The sequence below is a fragment of the Anopheles cruzii genome, chromosome 3 (assembly GCF_943734635.1).
Source record: "Anopheles cruzii chromosome 3, idAnoCruzAS_RS32_06, whole genome shotgun sequence".
NCBI lineage: Eukaryota > Metazoa > Arthropoda > Insecta > Diptera > Culicidae > Anopheles > Anopheles cruzii.
In genome coordinates this window covers 86,858,025-86,872,652 of record NC_069145.1, presented here as the reverse complement: position 1 = coordinate 86,872,652, position 14,628 = coordinate 86,858,025, and the positions used below count along the sequence as shown (strand labels likewise).

General features: G+C 48.8%; 1 protein-coding gene across 1 annotated transcript in view; it reads right to left on the bottom strand.

Moving 5' to 3' along the window:
• Window positions 1-1,405: 1,405 nt before the first annotated feature.
• LOC128271241 (uncharacterized) overlaps window positions 1,406-14,628 on the bottom strand; it is a 39,598-nt gene continuing 26,375 nt past the window's right edge. Inside the window, exon 3 of the mRNA XM_053008685.1 lies at window positions 1,406-1,444. Within this exon, the coding sequence (XP_052864645.1) occupies window positions 1,406-1,444 (39 nt within the window). The remainder of the gene's footprint in view (window positions 1,445-14,628) is intronic.

Here is a 14,628-nt window from a genome sequence, read left to right as displayed (position 1 = left end):
GTGTACGATTAACTTCCGCTGGAGCGCAAATTACGACAGCTTACTTAACGCTGCCAGCCAGCCAGCCGATCGCAGCAGGCTGAACTTCACCTCGCCCCGAGCTGCTGGCAATCGCAGTGCACTAATTGTTTGCGGAGAGTTGCTCTGGTCGCGCGCAGTTGCTAAGCGACCGTTTATCGGGTTCGCTCGAAATTATCGCGTAAATAGTTGTAAACCTGTCACTCGGTGGCTGCCGCAGCGGAAGTGCTTCAGCAAAGAAAATGTTCTCGTTTTCGATTACCCTCGTCGGTGAGCCTCTATCGACACAGAGGGCGACACCATTTTGTTTGAAGTTTATCTTTAGTCATAAAGTCCGAAACTTAACGCAGACCTCATCGACGGAGTGAAACCGCGCTCAGATAAGGTTGATTAAATTTGCGCCACTCAAGAAGGTTAGAAAAATAAAATTAATTTAGCCCGATACATCAAAAGGATCTCGGAAGCCATTTGCCGATCGCTCAATCTGTACCGATCTGACCATCTGCACTGATCTGTGCGGCCACGCAGGCGCAGCCCTTTCGACGCCATCTCTCGCCCCGATGATGGATTCGATGCCCGGAGGGCTCAACCGGCCACGCGGCTCCCGCCGTTCGAACGCCCAACGGTGGCACGTTCCGGTACCGTGGCCGCCGCAACAAGCCACTAAAACAAACAAGCCCCGAGCGCGTTCTTTTCGGCCCGTTTGCTTGCTATTTCTTTTTGCACAGAAACCTCGGCCTCGGCAGAAAAATAACATTAAAACAAATGACGTGATGAAAAGGATGATGTTGCTGCCCGCCAACGGCAGCAGTGGCGCCCAAGTCGCCGCTGTCAGAAGCTGGTGCTCGAGTTCTGCTTCAACCGTTTCTTTCGTGCCCCGAGGGTAATTGGAACGGAGGGCAGTTGATACGCAACCGTGCCCACCGAAAGTATCACATGTAGAGCTTTGGAAGGGTTTTTAAGGCACTTGGGAACCGATGCGCGATCCTCGCCGCGATTGGTGTATCCTTTTGCGTAGCCGACGATGCGTGTCTCGCTCTAGGGTGGCCAATAAAAAATGGATTCACCTCGGTTTCAAAATACGACATGACCTACAATGGTGGACCTACAGACCGAGCACAAAACACCGAAAAGAACAACGCAGCTCACGGTGCGAAAGTGCACCACAAATCCCCCCTTTCGAAAGCTCTCATGTGGAACCAATACCTTTGAACTGCGGAGTGATCGGAGCATCCCGAGAACACTGGAATGATCGATTGTACTTTTGCCTAACCGACAGGATCCTGCGCGGGTGCCATCGAAAGGATGAGTCGCTTTGTTCGGGTTCATTCAGGTGTACAATTTGCTTCAGCCGTGGCCGCGCAGTCCTGCAGAGCGTGTTTTCTTTCTACACCCGATGTGGCCCGATCCCCCGGTGCACCCGGTGCTGTAATCGAAACCGAACAAAGACGGGCGATAGCATTAGGGCCAAGGTGTTTTTTCTCGTACGGTTATTTTGAGGCTTCTGTTTACGATCACAACACAAGATCCTTGTGGGAGAAGCCGTTCTAAAGAGGGATCGTATGGGGAAACAACAAACCACCAGCCGCGAATTACGCGCCGCAAAATCACGGGTACGAATGGCACGGGCACCCGAGAAGGTTTGCAACCAAGCAATAGGAAGCCCTTCGAGTCTTGTGACTGATCCTGCAGAAGGATGCATTTCTGTTCAGCAAAGTGTGCTGAAAGGGTACACGAAATCGATCCACTCCGAGGGTTCGTTGTGGCGCTTTTTTTCTTTCATGTTCGCGATAATAATTTAAAAGTGATCTAAAACATATTTAATCCCCGTATCCATTGAAACCCTTACCCCGGTGTGAGGGATGTTCCGTCATTTTTCTATGCCAGACCATTTGTCACAGTTGCTTACGGCTAACGATCGGTGTAAGTCTTGCGAATTTCTTACGATAAATGATCGCTGGTTTCATTAGGCTCGAAATACCGCAAGCTGCCGTGGCATCAGTTTCATGCGCAAAGGATTAACCCTGTTGAACTTCGGTTCTCAATCAACCACCGGAACTAACTCCCGGAGTTGGGCTACACTAAAAGAGTATTTTTAGTATGCCAGTAGAAACACTGTGGTGGTTCCCGTTACCGGTGACATCGACAGCATTTGGAGTTTCCTGTGGCATACGGTTCCCTACTGTTCTTAACGATCGCTCGACGCAAGGCGGAAGGCAAGAAGTCAGGTGGAGGCACTGGAACAAGATAATTTAAATGTTTACACGCAAATTTACACCACATGTGTGTAGTTTGATTTGATTGGATTTTATTATTTATGCTCACCGGCTCGCCCAACCAAATGCAGCAGGGGTTCCCGATTCCGGCCAATTCCGGCCTCAAGTGCCTACCCACGCCACTGCTCGCTCGTGATAAATCGTTTTAATGAGTTTTCATTATGCAAACCTGGGAACTCGGCAATTGTGCTATGGCGGGTGTTCGCAAGGTTCGTCGCTTACCCGTTTACCCGAGTCCCGAACCGAGAGGTTGTTGGAGATCAACACGAGAAGCCTTTCGACGCGTTGCCGGTCCAAAACGCAGGTAGCCATGCTGGGGTTACGTAGCAACCACCTTCTCGTGGGGGACCATTTCGCTCCTGCAGAGAACAGCGGTATTGCTTCTCTCTCTCCCTCTCATCTTCCCCTGGATGTGACTGGAGCCGCTCGTGGATCGCCTCCTGTGATCAATATTTTATCGTGAACACGCACAACCCTTCTGCTTTCCATTTACGCGCCGTCAACACTGCCACTGAAATACGGTGGAAAGTTGGGAAAAATGTGCCCGACGCAGCAAGCGGTGGAATCGTGCGGATTATGATGACAAGTGTATGAATTATTGCAAATTTAAAAAAGGCACCTTTAATGCGCTTTCTCTGGGTGCGAGGGAAAAACCGGCCAAAAGGAGGCAAATTAAAAAATGGCTACAAACCAAGACGATGGATCACCGGCGGAATCGCAAAGACACATCGGGAATGGTAAGAATCGCAAGAAAATCTAAACGAAAGCGTTCTAATGTTTGCTGCATAGGTGAGTCGGTATGTTGGTTTCCCTCCATTATCAGCTGAGACGTCACAATCTTTTCCGTAAAAGATTCAATATTGACCTCCGTAACATTGGTTCCAACTCAAATACACCTACTGTTAGTTCGGCGTCGCATCACAATCACTTTCCAACTTCGTTACCGTTTATGGCAGCCCCGTGTGCCAGCAATTCAAACGGCGCTGTGTCCATTTTCAAATATTCAACGTTTCTACTTTTAGTTAATGCCCCCCTGCGTGTGCGTGTTCACTGCCAATCTAACGCGTCGGACGTACGCTGACAGGCGCTGGCAAATAAAGTCATAAATCTGTTTTGAGATCTCAATCAGTAACTAAACTTCACGGGTCCGAGCTTTCGCGATCAGCAATTCTCGCTCAAAATCCGCTCGTCGATCGTCAGCTCGCTGCTCGCTGCGTTAATCCTTTCCAGTATAGTGCCTCCAATCAATTTTATCCGTCGTTACTAACGATCCAACGCTGACGATTGGTTGAGGATTGGAAAAGCCCGTGCCAGGCTACAATGTAACCCAGCAGCTACGGCTAGATGGCCATAAATTTTCACCCATAGGATGTCAAAATAATAACAAGCAACCAATAATGCGCCGGCCGCCGGGATCGTAAAAGCCCAAATAACGCCGCGTAACCACTTCGTTAGGACTACTGCAGAAGCAGAAATATATATGTGAAGGAATAATCATCATACCCGAGTTCCAGTATGCCCGTCGGCTGCCGATTGCCGCTGCCTGGTTGGTATCATAAAAACAAATCAAGACATCGATCGCGCTCGGCTCGAAATAACTCCATTTACAACAATTTTTATTGATCCCCAGCGAGACGTGCCGATCGCGAATTGCGCCCCCTTGCGCCGTCGAGGCTGACAAATCCTGAGCTTTGAGAATCCTTTCGACGCATCTCTCGGTTCGACACACACCGACACTAACAGAAGCCGGTCGTCGGTTCGAGTGAAAATTTATTTCGATTTGCATAAAATAAATAGCAGTAAATGTGTGGTATGAAAATTCCACCACGAACGACGACGATGATGATGAAGGTGAACGAGCTGCGCTACACATTTACCATCTATCTGGTCGGCAGAAGTTTGCTCCTACGATAATTCGAGCATTTTTCTAAACATTTATCTTATCTTGGCTCAAAAAGTGCGACTCTTTCTCGCGAGTGCAATTTAGTTGCACATTTGCTTTTTAATTAAATGTGATTACTTCATCTGTCTTCAAACTACCTCGCTCGACCTCGGTGATCCGTTTCCGTTGCAATCTGGCTTCGGAAACGTTGACCCATTCGGGGGCTCCTCAATATTGCCGGTGCCAACCTGCCGATCCTCGATGTCTGTGTAACCTTATACAGCAGAGTCCGAGTCGGAGAGGCACAGGACTCCGGAGCGGGCGCGCTTGTCATATTTTGTATCGCTACATTTGCCTGCCTAAGAGTGGCAAAGGCGATACGGGGTTGGTTGAAAAGAATTGAAATGTTTTAATAATAAAACTGCAATTATAATCAACCGCTGAGCTGCGCTAAAAAGTTGCCGTCTTCCCAACCAGTAAGTAAGTAAGCCAGAAGCAGAAGCCTCGCCATCACACGGAGGCTAAACGAATGATGATGATGATGATGACGATGACGATTAAGTTAATGCATCCACGATGCAGATGAGATGCAGATCGAGTGCCAGACATCAAACCAGAAGGCCAGCCGCAATGCAGCCGGTCCTGCCGGTCGGACTTGCTGGTTGGTCCATTTCTCGGGAGCATTCCGGGCTTCTTGTTGCCATTGTGGATGATGTTGATTGCATTTATGTTCTCACCACACCGCGGGCCCGGCCCGGCCCGGCGTTAATCGGGCGTTCGGCCGAACCGAAAATAATAATCTCTCGCCGGAGCCGGAGCGAAAGACAAACGGAAGCACAACAGCGCGGCGCGGTTGATGTGATCTTTTTGAAACTTTGAATATTGTTGTCAATAACAGTTTTGGTTTTTCTCACAACCGAGCGAGCACCGTAACTAAAAGAATGATAATTCCGTTTTCAACTCCCCCAAACACCCGCCACAAAACCACAGCTGTTTGCGGTTTGCTCGGCGGCCAAGGTGCCAACCAGAGCCGATTCCAGCGGAGAATCCAGCACACGGCAACGCGGGCCACATTAAGGAAATGGATTAATTTATTCCATTCATTCGGCTCCGTTATGCGAGTGCGGTGCGAATGATGCGACTGTCCGCGGTCGGTTGGCTGCTGCTGCGGCTGCTGCTGTTGGCATGTTGATCAACAACACACCAGCAGCATCGACATCAACAGTTGCAACGGCGCACGAAACGGCCGGGCCTCAAGTAGGGTGCGCGACCCGAAGTTGCTCGATTAATATTTTTCTCACCTGCTCGAAAGCGGGCCGCCAAAGGCCGCATGCAAAAGCCTGCCCAAGAAAGGCCACCGCAATCCAGAACACCCAACAATGGACCACGCGAAAGGCAGAATAGTTTATGATGCATAGAAATTGTTTGAAATTACCTTCCCGCTGCAACAACATTGCAGCGCAATCAAAGGCGCAAAAAGTTGAGTAAATGGCAGCCCTTTTCATTTCTGCCGCCCATTAAAGGGGTTCGCTGGGCTCCGATGTGTTATTTTTAACACCAACACCATCGCGGCTTTTTTCGAACATATTGCCGAGAGAATTAAGTTATGACACGCAACCACGAACAGGTTGTGTGTGCGTCTAAGCCGATTTCTGTTCGCTGTCATCGTTTTAATTGTCACTGTGGCGAGAGGTAAAAGTTTCTTCGGCATCGACCAGCACGATCGGTATCGGTAAGTGATCCTGCGGGAGACCCAGAACTAATTCCCATTCGTTACGGCCCCGTGGGAGCCGGCCTAGCTTGAGTTTTGAAGCTTCTAAATCGCGGTCCTCGTGGTTGACAACCTGTCCTGGCGCTCATTAAACAAACCTTCCGGCCCGCCAATTCGGTAGGACGCCAAGAAGACACCGTTACCCCGTCCGCGAAGGATCCTTCTGCCGGTCAGCACACGGCAAGCCAGGTTTTTATGGCGGTGGCGGTGCCGTCAAAAGAAAATGAAAGACACGATTCGCTATTTGACAAGGTAGGAAATTAAAATGAAAATATAACCGAGCCATTCCGACGGGGAACCCGTTTGCTGGAGGCCGCGGGTTCATAGGCCGCAGTGCCACAACATGCTGCGAACATACTTTTTACAGTAACGAACACCGTTAGCGACACTGATGAAGGGAACTCCTCGATAACGCAGAATATCGATGTTGTTCTAATTGAAATGTTATGTGCTCCGAAAAAGGATATCAATAAAATACCTCTTTCAAAGGATTATTGGCGCACCCGAACTCTTTACGATCGAAGGCCGGTCGAAGTGTGGTCAGCCTTGTAGCCTTTATGAAGATATTGCCTCTCCAGCTGGCGCAACAATCTTCTCCTTACCGGGTTCCCCCCTGGTTTGTTGCCGCTGACGCGTGACGTTTATTAATCTGGAAGTTGATGCTGATTTCGTGAGCGTTATTTGATCACCTCGCGCGCGATGAAAGTTTACCATCATACGCGTACCGTCTACACAAGATCCCCGATCGTCCACAGCCGAAGGGCACAACCGAAACACACACAGCTTGAAGCATCCGATCCGCTCGGTTCCCTGCTGGGTTGCCGCATTTATGTTGCGCGAGGGTATTCCTGTTTCGGATAAATCATGCGCAAGCTTGGACCCACAACACCCACCGGACCGGGTCCCACCTTGGCCGATGGTCGTCTTCCAAAACCTCTCCATCTCAGTCGAGAAGAGCAATCGGTCACACAGGGTCCGTGCTTTTACACACGACGCGTTCGAAGATAAGCGGTTGAAGGTTGATAAGCGAATTTCAATCGTTTTTACACTATTCTTGTCGAACTGCCATTCCTGAAAGTAGAAACGGGCTTCTAGGAACATATCAACTCAGTCTTGGACAGTAGTGACCGGCCGGGGAATAATGTGGAATTCCGAGGCTTGCCGAGCGGTATGGGCCCAAGTCTCTCTGCTCTGCGTAAGGATTGTTGTTTTGTTTTCAATTTCCATCTACTCCGATTAGATTATGCCGTGGATGGATAGAACCGGACAGACGGCGGCTGCCGATGCCGCTCCCGTTGATGATGCCGACATTTTATCTAAATATTTTTATCTGTTTATAAGCTACAACTTAATTTCCTTCCACGATCGGTCGCCGCCGCCGGTTATGATCGCGGCTTCATGCGGTGCGCGTGATTCCAAATCCAATTTCGGATCGTCCCTTCTGTGCCGGATCCGGTCTCCCATCGGTCATTTTGGGCAGCCACGTTCGTCACGTTTTGAGCCCGGTCAACTCTGCGGCATTTTTCCCGGTGTTTGGTGCCGCGCCCCGTACCGTTCATTTGCATACCCAACCAGGCCGGGATTTCGATCTCGAAAATGGTTCCCGCTCAGTGATATTTCTATCACGCGGCACCCAAAGCGGATCGAAGTTGAACGGGTTTTTATCTCCACCGAACAGGGGTGCTTAGCAGGTGCTTAGCTACGCGAGAAGTGATGTACGAAGCGCTAGAACATAGAAAGTTTATGCTAGAACATAGAAAGTTTATGGGTAAAAACGGTCAACAACACACTAAATGGTAATTTAAAAGGGTAAAAGGTTAGGTTAGGTTAGACATCGTAAACCTATGCTTCCTACGAATGTTAGGAAGCACGCTCCTTCTTGTCATTCGAGCATTTCTGCGCCTGCTACCAGTTCCAGTCTGTTTCCAAATAACAAGCAGAAACACAACACAGCCGCATAACCTCAATCTCCGGAAAACATGCACCCAACCGACGCCCTTCTTGATTGCCCTTTTTGCGCTATGATTGCGGCAAATCCGTAATCGGAGCCCAGCGTCGAAGAGCGAAAGAGAGAGAGGAAGAGAGTGTGTACTCGAACGGGAACCCTTCGCCCGAAGTAGCGGCCCATCTGTTTCGGGATGGAAAATACATTCCACTCCATTGATTTCATTGATCCGATAACAGAAACATCTTCATTTGCCAGCGAACGAGCCTGGCCCAGCAAACGTAATAGGAGATTTATTTCGAAACAATGTTCAATGGCTCTGTCCGGCTTCAGATGTCTGGTTAGCTTCATCCCAGGACCCTTCGGCCAGGAGTTCGGAAGGATCTTCCGAAGAAGACGGAAAAGATCAGATATCAATCTATTACGTGGCCTCCAGACCATACCTTGAACCGCGCCGAGTGGACGAGTTGAAGGACGACACATTCGTTCGTTCGCAGCATTGGAGGCACGGGTTTTGCGGTGTATCTTGTGAAAGTAAAAACATGTTTTTCGGGACACAAAAGAATGCCGCTCCTTAAGCGTGGTGATTCGCCTTTTCTCTAGGAACTAGGAATCAGCCCACCACATCTGGGACAGTGGCACTGCGCAAAACGGTAGCACCTAATAGTAACATCTTTGCCATTTTATTCCTTATCTCACCGATCGTGTTGAAGCTAATGGAAAGGACCTTCCGCGCAAAGGAGCTAATGACCGCCAACAATGAATGGCGGTGAGAATGTTTTTACTAGAGTCACCCACTGTCGAGCATCCGTAGGAATGCCATTAAGATTGTGTGATCATGGTCCTATAAATGGGCCATCTAGCTAGAGCATCGAAGCGTCTATGAGTCACCCTTTCTGGGTGTTTTCCGTGGAACGCACACCTTGCGGTGCCGTGAGACCACACTGGTTTGTCGTAATTAATTTCCGAGCACGCCTAATGCTTCGAGATATCGACGAATGGAACGCGACGGTGGCCAACAACAAACGGTGGGCTTCTGGGTGGCAAATCGCTTACGGTGGCCATTTGATAGAGACGGTAAAGTGAGCCATCTGCGAGATGAGTCAAATTGTTTCACATTTTTCATGTTGATGTTGGATTATAATATCAAATTTTGAGTATAATTATTGTACCGTGGTTTCAGGAGGTTTAGGTCGTTAAACGTATTTCTATTTGATATGAATAAATCATTAATATGAATAAATCGTTTAATTCGAACAATGTTCTAGCTTTTCCACTGTTCCACACAATTATTACAACCTTGAGAGCGGTCACAGCGGTATCTTGAACATTTAATTGAACGATGCAACGGTCTGGGGTCTGGATTGGTACAGCATAATTGTGTACCGCCACAATCATTCAATTACTGGCCACCGATATAAACCGATCGCCACCGTTTCATGGGCGGTCAAAGGCAGGCTTCGTTCACACGGCCAGCCCACCGACACTTCTTCAATCGGCTCATCTTGGCACATCGCAAGCATAACATTGTCCGCTGGCGGCATAGCAGGTTTATGAGAGAGAGAGGATGTTTGTTTGATTTGGTGCTATCGTCTTAGCGCCATATTCCAGCGAGATTTCAAGCCCGGATTGTCCCGGTCCCGGCCAGCCCACATCCCGCGACCACTGGCTTGCTCTTAATTAGTCTATAATTTGTCTCGGGTCCGTTCGGACCGCACGGCAAAGCAGAGCGCCGCCGAACGGCGGCCGGAACGGAAAGCGACGCAAAGCAACTGAATCATCCTCGCTAATCCACGAGAAAATTCTGCCCGAGGACAGCATCCCGTGAACCGAAAGTAACGGACCGGAGCCGGAGGCGCGAACCCCGCACAAGACAGTTTTCCTCGGGTTTTGTTGGGTGTCGGCCGGCCTTATGCGGCGAACAAACCGGTGCGCGATCGTTTCCTCTGGCCGGGCGCCGGGATTGATTATTTTGTTGTAGCGGCTACTGAATCATGTAAATTAATGACCACAAACCGACTGCAATTTAGTACAATCAAGCGCCTTGCCTCGCCGGGGCCGTTCGAAGTTTTACCGACAAACGGAGCGCCGTAGCGAGGTGACTGCAGCTGCTAGGCCAGTAGAAAAGAGACCAGAAGAAGGCACGGAAGGCCGTTGACGTAGTAAGGAAACGCTATCCTATTTTAAACGGCAAGCAAACATAATTTGGCCTACTTTTTCTGTTATACTTTTTTAACAATATATAAATACAAAACAAATTAAGAGTGAAACTATTTCCCATGTCATTCTATGATCGATCGAAGCTAAGTATATTTGACGATCGGAATCTTTAACAACCATCTGTCCGGTCCATCGGCGGGTCGATCCTTTCCGCCTGTTGGCGAACATGTCAAACGTCTCACTTTATTGAACTCATTACAACAGGAAACGTCCTTAAGGGACAAAAGGGAAGATCAAAACAAGATTGTTGCTAGGCGACTTGCGAGCGATTGCTGCGATCGAACTTTAACGATGTTTACTCGAAAAAGGACAAAATTGCCAATATCGGATTAACCGTGATCGTTGTGACCATCAAATCTCTTCCCATAGCAACCGTTGCTGTTCGACTGTTTGACTTCCCGAATTCCCATCCTTTTTGCTGACAGGAAGTCAAACGAAACCTTATTGGTGTTCTGTTTGTTCCAAATGATGTCCGTAGTTACGTTCGGAGCCCATTTCCACCGATTGCTAACTGCAGCCGTCCTTGCAGGATTCGCCCATCGCAGGATCCGACAATCTGTTTGATCAACAAATTGTCAGTAATTCGTCGCCGATCGACGACCCATTTATCATTATTACATTACCTTTTAATATTAGCCCCCTGCCGTCCTTCGGCTGCTATTAATCTACCTTTGAGCCTCCTCTTTTGGCCGGGGCTTAATGTTGGGTTTCGGTGACAATTCCCGCTTACAAAGTCCGATCCTACGTCCGGGCTTTCGGAACTTTTGCTATTCCGAGGCTCTTCCTGCCACGGTACTAACCCCTTTTCAATGAAGCGTTAGGACCCTATTACACCTTTACACTACTTCAAAGGCACCTTTCCCGTGTTTTTTTTTGTTTTATAACCCAGCGCAGTTGGTTAAGTTTAACACTCTGTCGGGGGTTTTCCTCGCCAAACGTTTCGTTAGCTCCCGTTCCATTTTTATCCCTCTTTATATTTCGTCGAACCAAGGCCATCGATACAACCGATACAAAAAAGCAACACCAAACACGTTTAGTAGCCCAAAGGGGTACCCACGGGCAGCATCTCTTATGCCAAGGGCCAACGGAAAGCCAACATACAATTGCCCAGAGTTTAATTTAATAACATCATAATATCAATGTATGCAGTTTCGGGCATCTCGACGGGTCCCAGCTTGTCCGCAGGCTGCGAGCCTTCTGAGCATCTGCCGGTCCTCCACTCGAAAGCCACCACCTTGGTTGGCTTAATCCTCCAGCATAGCGGTGCTTCAGAGATTCCGGGTCCGAGGCGGCCCTCCAAGCCATCAAAGCCAGCCACCAATAGGATTTCGGTTACGAGTGGAATTATCGTGCTGTGCTCACTCACGGTGTATTAACACTTCGCTCTCCAATTCGTTGGGTGAATAAAACCCCGAACGAAACCTAGAGTCTCCGCTTTTCGCACAATTCAACGCTCTGCTGGGTGTGACATCCTTGAGACCGGAAAACGGAGACAACAGATTTTTTCTTCCGAACCGACCCGCATCCATTCCGCCGGCCGTCTCGCAGCTAATTGGGATCGCAATCGATTTTCAATTAGCCTTCTTACACACGAGGGCACGAGTGCATTCAGCGGCAACCTGCAGAACGACGTTAAACCGTTCACAACCGGCTTAAGGGCTGTGCTTGAGAGTTTCGACAAAATACGGGGCTTTGAACTCAAGAGACGTCTTCTCGGAATAACAAATGTCCTTGCCGGCCACACCATCCGATGGTTTCTAATCCATTCAAGACCATTCAACACGCTGGCAGGCCGTTGTGCCAACTGCTGATACTGATGTCCCCGCACGACGTAAGCCAATTGTTGTCGCCGGAATCCTTGTGGCAAATGTTCCACAACTTTCACGGAAAGCTGACGCAAAATATTCACATACAGAACAACAACATACGGGCCGGGCTTAGGGAGCCAACCTTCGCTAGGTAATCGGTATTGATCGGTTAGTTTACCGACCAAAGTGCCGAAGCTTGTATAAAAAATAAAATTAGATAAACATTAAAAACAAGAACAACTTGGTGAGTTCCTTCTCGGCGCAGTAAATACATAAAAAACCGCACCGGTGCGCCATGACAAAAGCTTATTTATTTATGCGGAAATGTTGCTTTACGAAATAAAAAGCTCCGACAAAGGGGAAGAAATAGAAGCGCTTGATTCACGCCACGAACGGTTGGCTGGCCGCGGTGACAAATGGCGGTTTGGACCCTGCGACACCTCCGCTGCTGCGGGGGGGACCAGCGAACCGTCTTCGGGTTTCTCTTTTTCTTACGGTCAACCCTTGGAGCTAGGAAATGAAGTCGTCTCGTTCGTCCTCTTCGCCGCTCTTCCGCCCAGTTTTGGGGGCCGGAGAAGGACCACAAAAGAAGTGCAATCGCAACAACCATCGCGAGGTGGCAAACAATCGAGATCCGAGATCCGTGGTGACCATAAGCCGGTGAATAAAGTTATCCGCGGCACGGACGGCAAGGTAGCAGGAAGAGTCCGCCTTCTTCGGCCGTGTCAACCGTGGAGTGTTGTGAGAGAAAATATTTTCATTCAAATTTACATTTATTTCCCTGCTGCCTACCGTTTACATTTTTTTTCTTCCAGGAACCAGGCTTCAAAGGAACCGAATCCGAAAGACCGCCGCCGACCATTCGGATTTACACGCTAAGGCTCGAATTAATGAGATTTTCCCTGCGCTCTTCCCTCCGCACACGGACACGGACTGTCAGCATATTTCCTGTTCCACTACGTCCCCCAGGAGCCAGGAGCCGTGGAATGGAGCATAAATTTATGAATCGAAACACATGTATTAAGTACCCCCATTGTGCGCAACCGGCCAGTCCCAGCAATCAACCCCCGATTGTGGCCAGCACGCGGCAGACAGTGGTAGCGGACGGTATGAAACTGGAATAACACTTTGCGCATAATAGATATTTATAAATAAACAAACAATAAAAATATGCAAATCAGAACGTTACACCCAAAAGCCGAGTCACAAAGCCGGGCGTTCCTTCAAGCGTAAGTCATTCTGGCCCTTTCAGTGAAGGGTTTTCCGCAGAATGAAGGCATTATCCGTTGGTGCTATGTTTAGTTGAGTGTTACACGATTAACATTTAACGCCTAGCCGATATTTTCTGAAATGCGCCATTTGTAAAGAACCCCTACTAAAAGTACTACTAAACTACTAAAAAAAACACTAAATGAAATGTATGAAAATATAAATATATCGCAAGCTGCACATCATAAAACTGCTGCCGGAGGGCAGAAGACATGATTCAAGCTGACGCCATTTTCTACTTTGGCCACAGCATATCCTCATTTACATACGTGCTCTGTCTTCGTGACACACCTGCAGCAGTTTTCTATTCCCATCTCTACCATGTTTGCAGCCGCCCGAAGGAGTCGAATGCGGCCAGCAAACATAGCGATTAGGTTTCATTTGTTGCTGGCCGCGCTGGCCGAACAAAACGCACCACCGTCGTAAAGTGGAGAGGAAAAGAAATGCAACGCACCTGATTCCTTGCATAGGCACAAGGAAACGCGATGCGCGAACAATGCAATCAAACGAATTAAATCGAAACCACCGCCTAGTGTCCGATGTTGGCCACCACAAACAACACCAGCCGGCCCCGTTGGCCCCGTTTGTGGGAAGCGAAAAGATCGATGGACGTCCGCCAGCAATGGACGCCCAGCCATTCACGGCCGCTTCCTTGCGGTTTCCTTCGCCTCATATCTGGCCGTTCTTATCCGTGACGAATGGCAAACACCGGACGGCAGGACAGCGAAAACAAAACACAGAAAAAAGTCGCTCAATCAAAAGCAGCGTACGGCAGACCATCATAATAAAAGAGGGCAGAATTCGGAACGGAAGTCGCACTACTTCGTTACTCAGGTGCACGGAAAGCAAAAAAACAAGAGGCTGAAAAGGATTAAAAATGGTTTCCGCAAGGTCCTTGTGGAACGTTCCCCGTTTTTTTCGGTTCCGCTCGATTCGGATCGCTTTAATGAAGCGCCAAAGCCGCGTCGTTCTGGTCAGTTGGCTGGGCAGCGCACATTTGCATGAACCGGAACTGGATGTCTGGTGGAGCACGAATTAATTACTTCCTGCTGCGGTCTGTCCTGCTGTCGCGCCTGAAATGATGAATCAACACCGGGTAGTGTTCCTCCTGCAGCTTGTTTTGATGGATAATCGCTTTATTCGGCAAGTTGCTCGCTGATTGCTATGATGGTGTACGCAACAATCGTCCAGATTTCTTGACATTTCGTGGCGTTGTCAGAAACTGTCACTGTGCAACAGCAAATGGTTGTGCAACACACTGAAACGGATTTTAGTAGGCGATTTTACATTTAATATCCACATCTCGAAGCGTGGCAACCATTAGCCAAAATGGCCTTCAGATTTTCCGATTACAATTTATCATATTTGCCACATTGTCCACTTTTAATGGCCATATGCGACCGTCCGGCTCCTCCTACCGGTAACCGACCGGTTTAAAT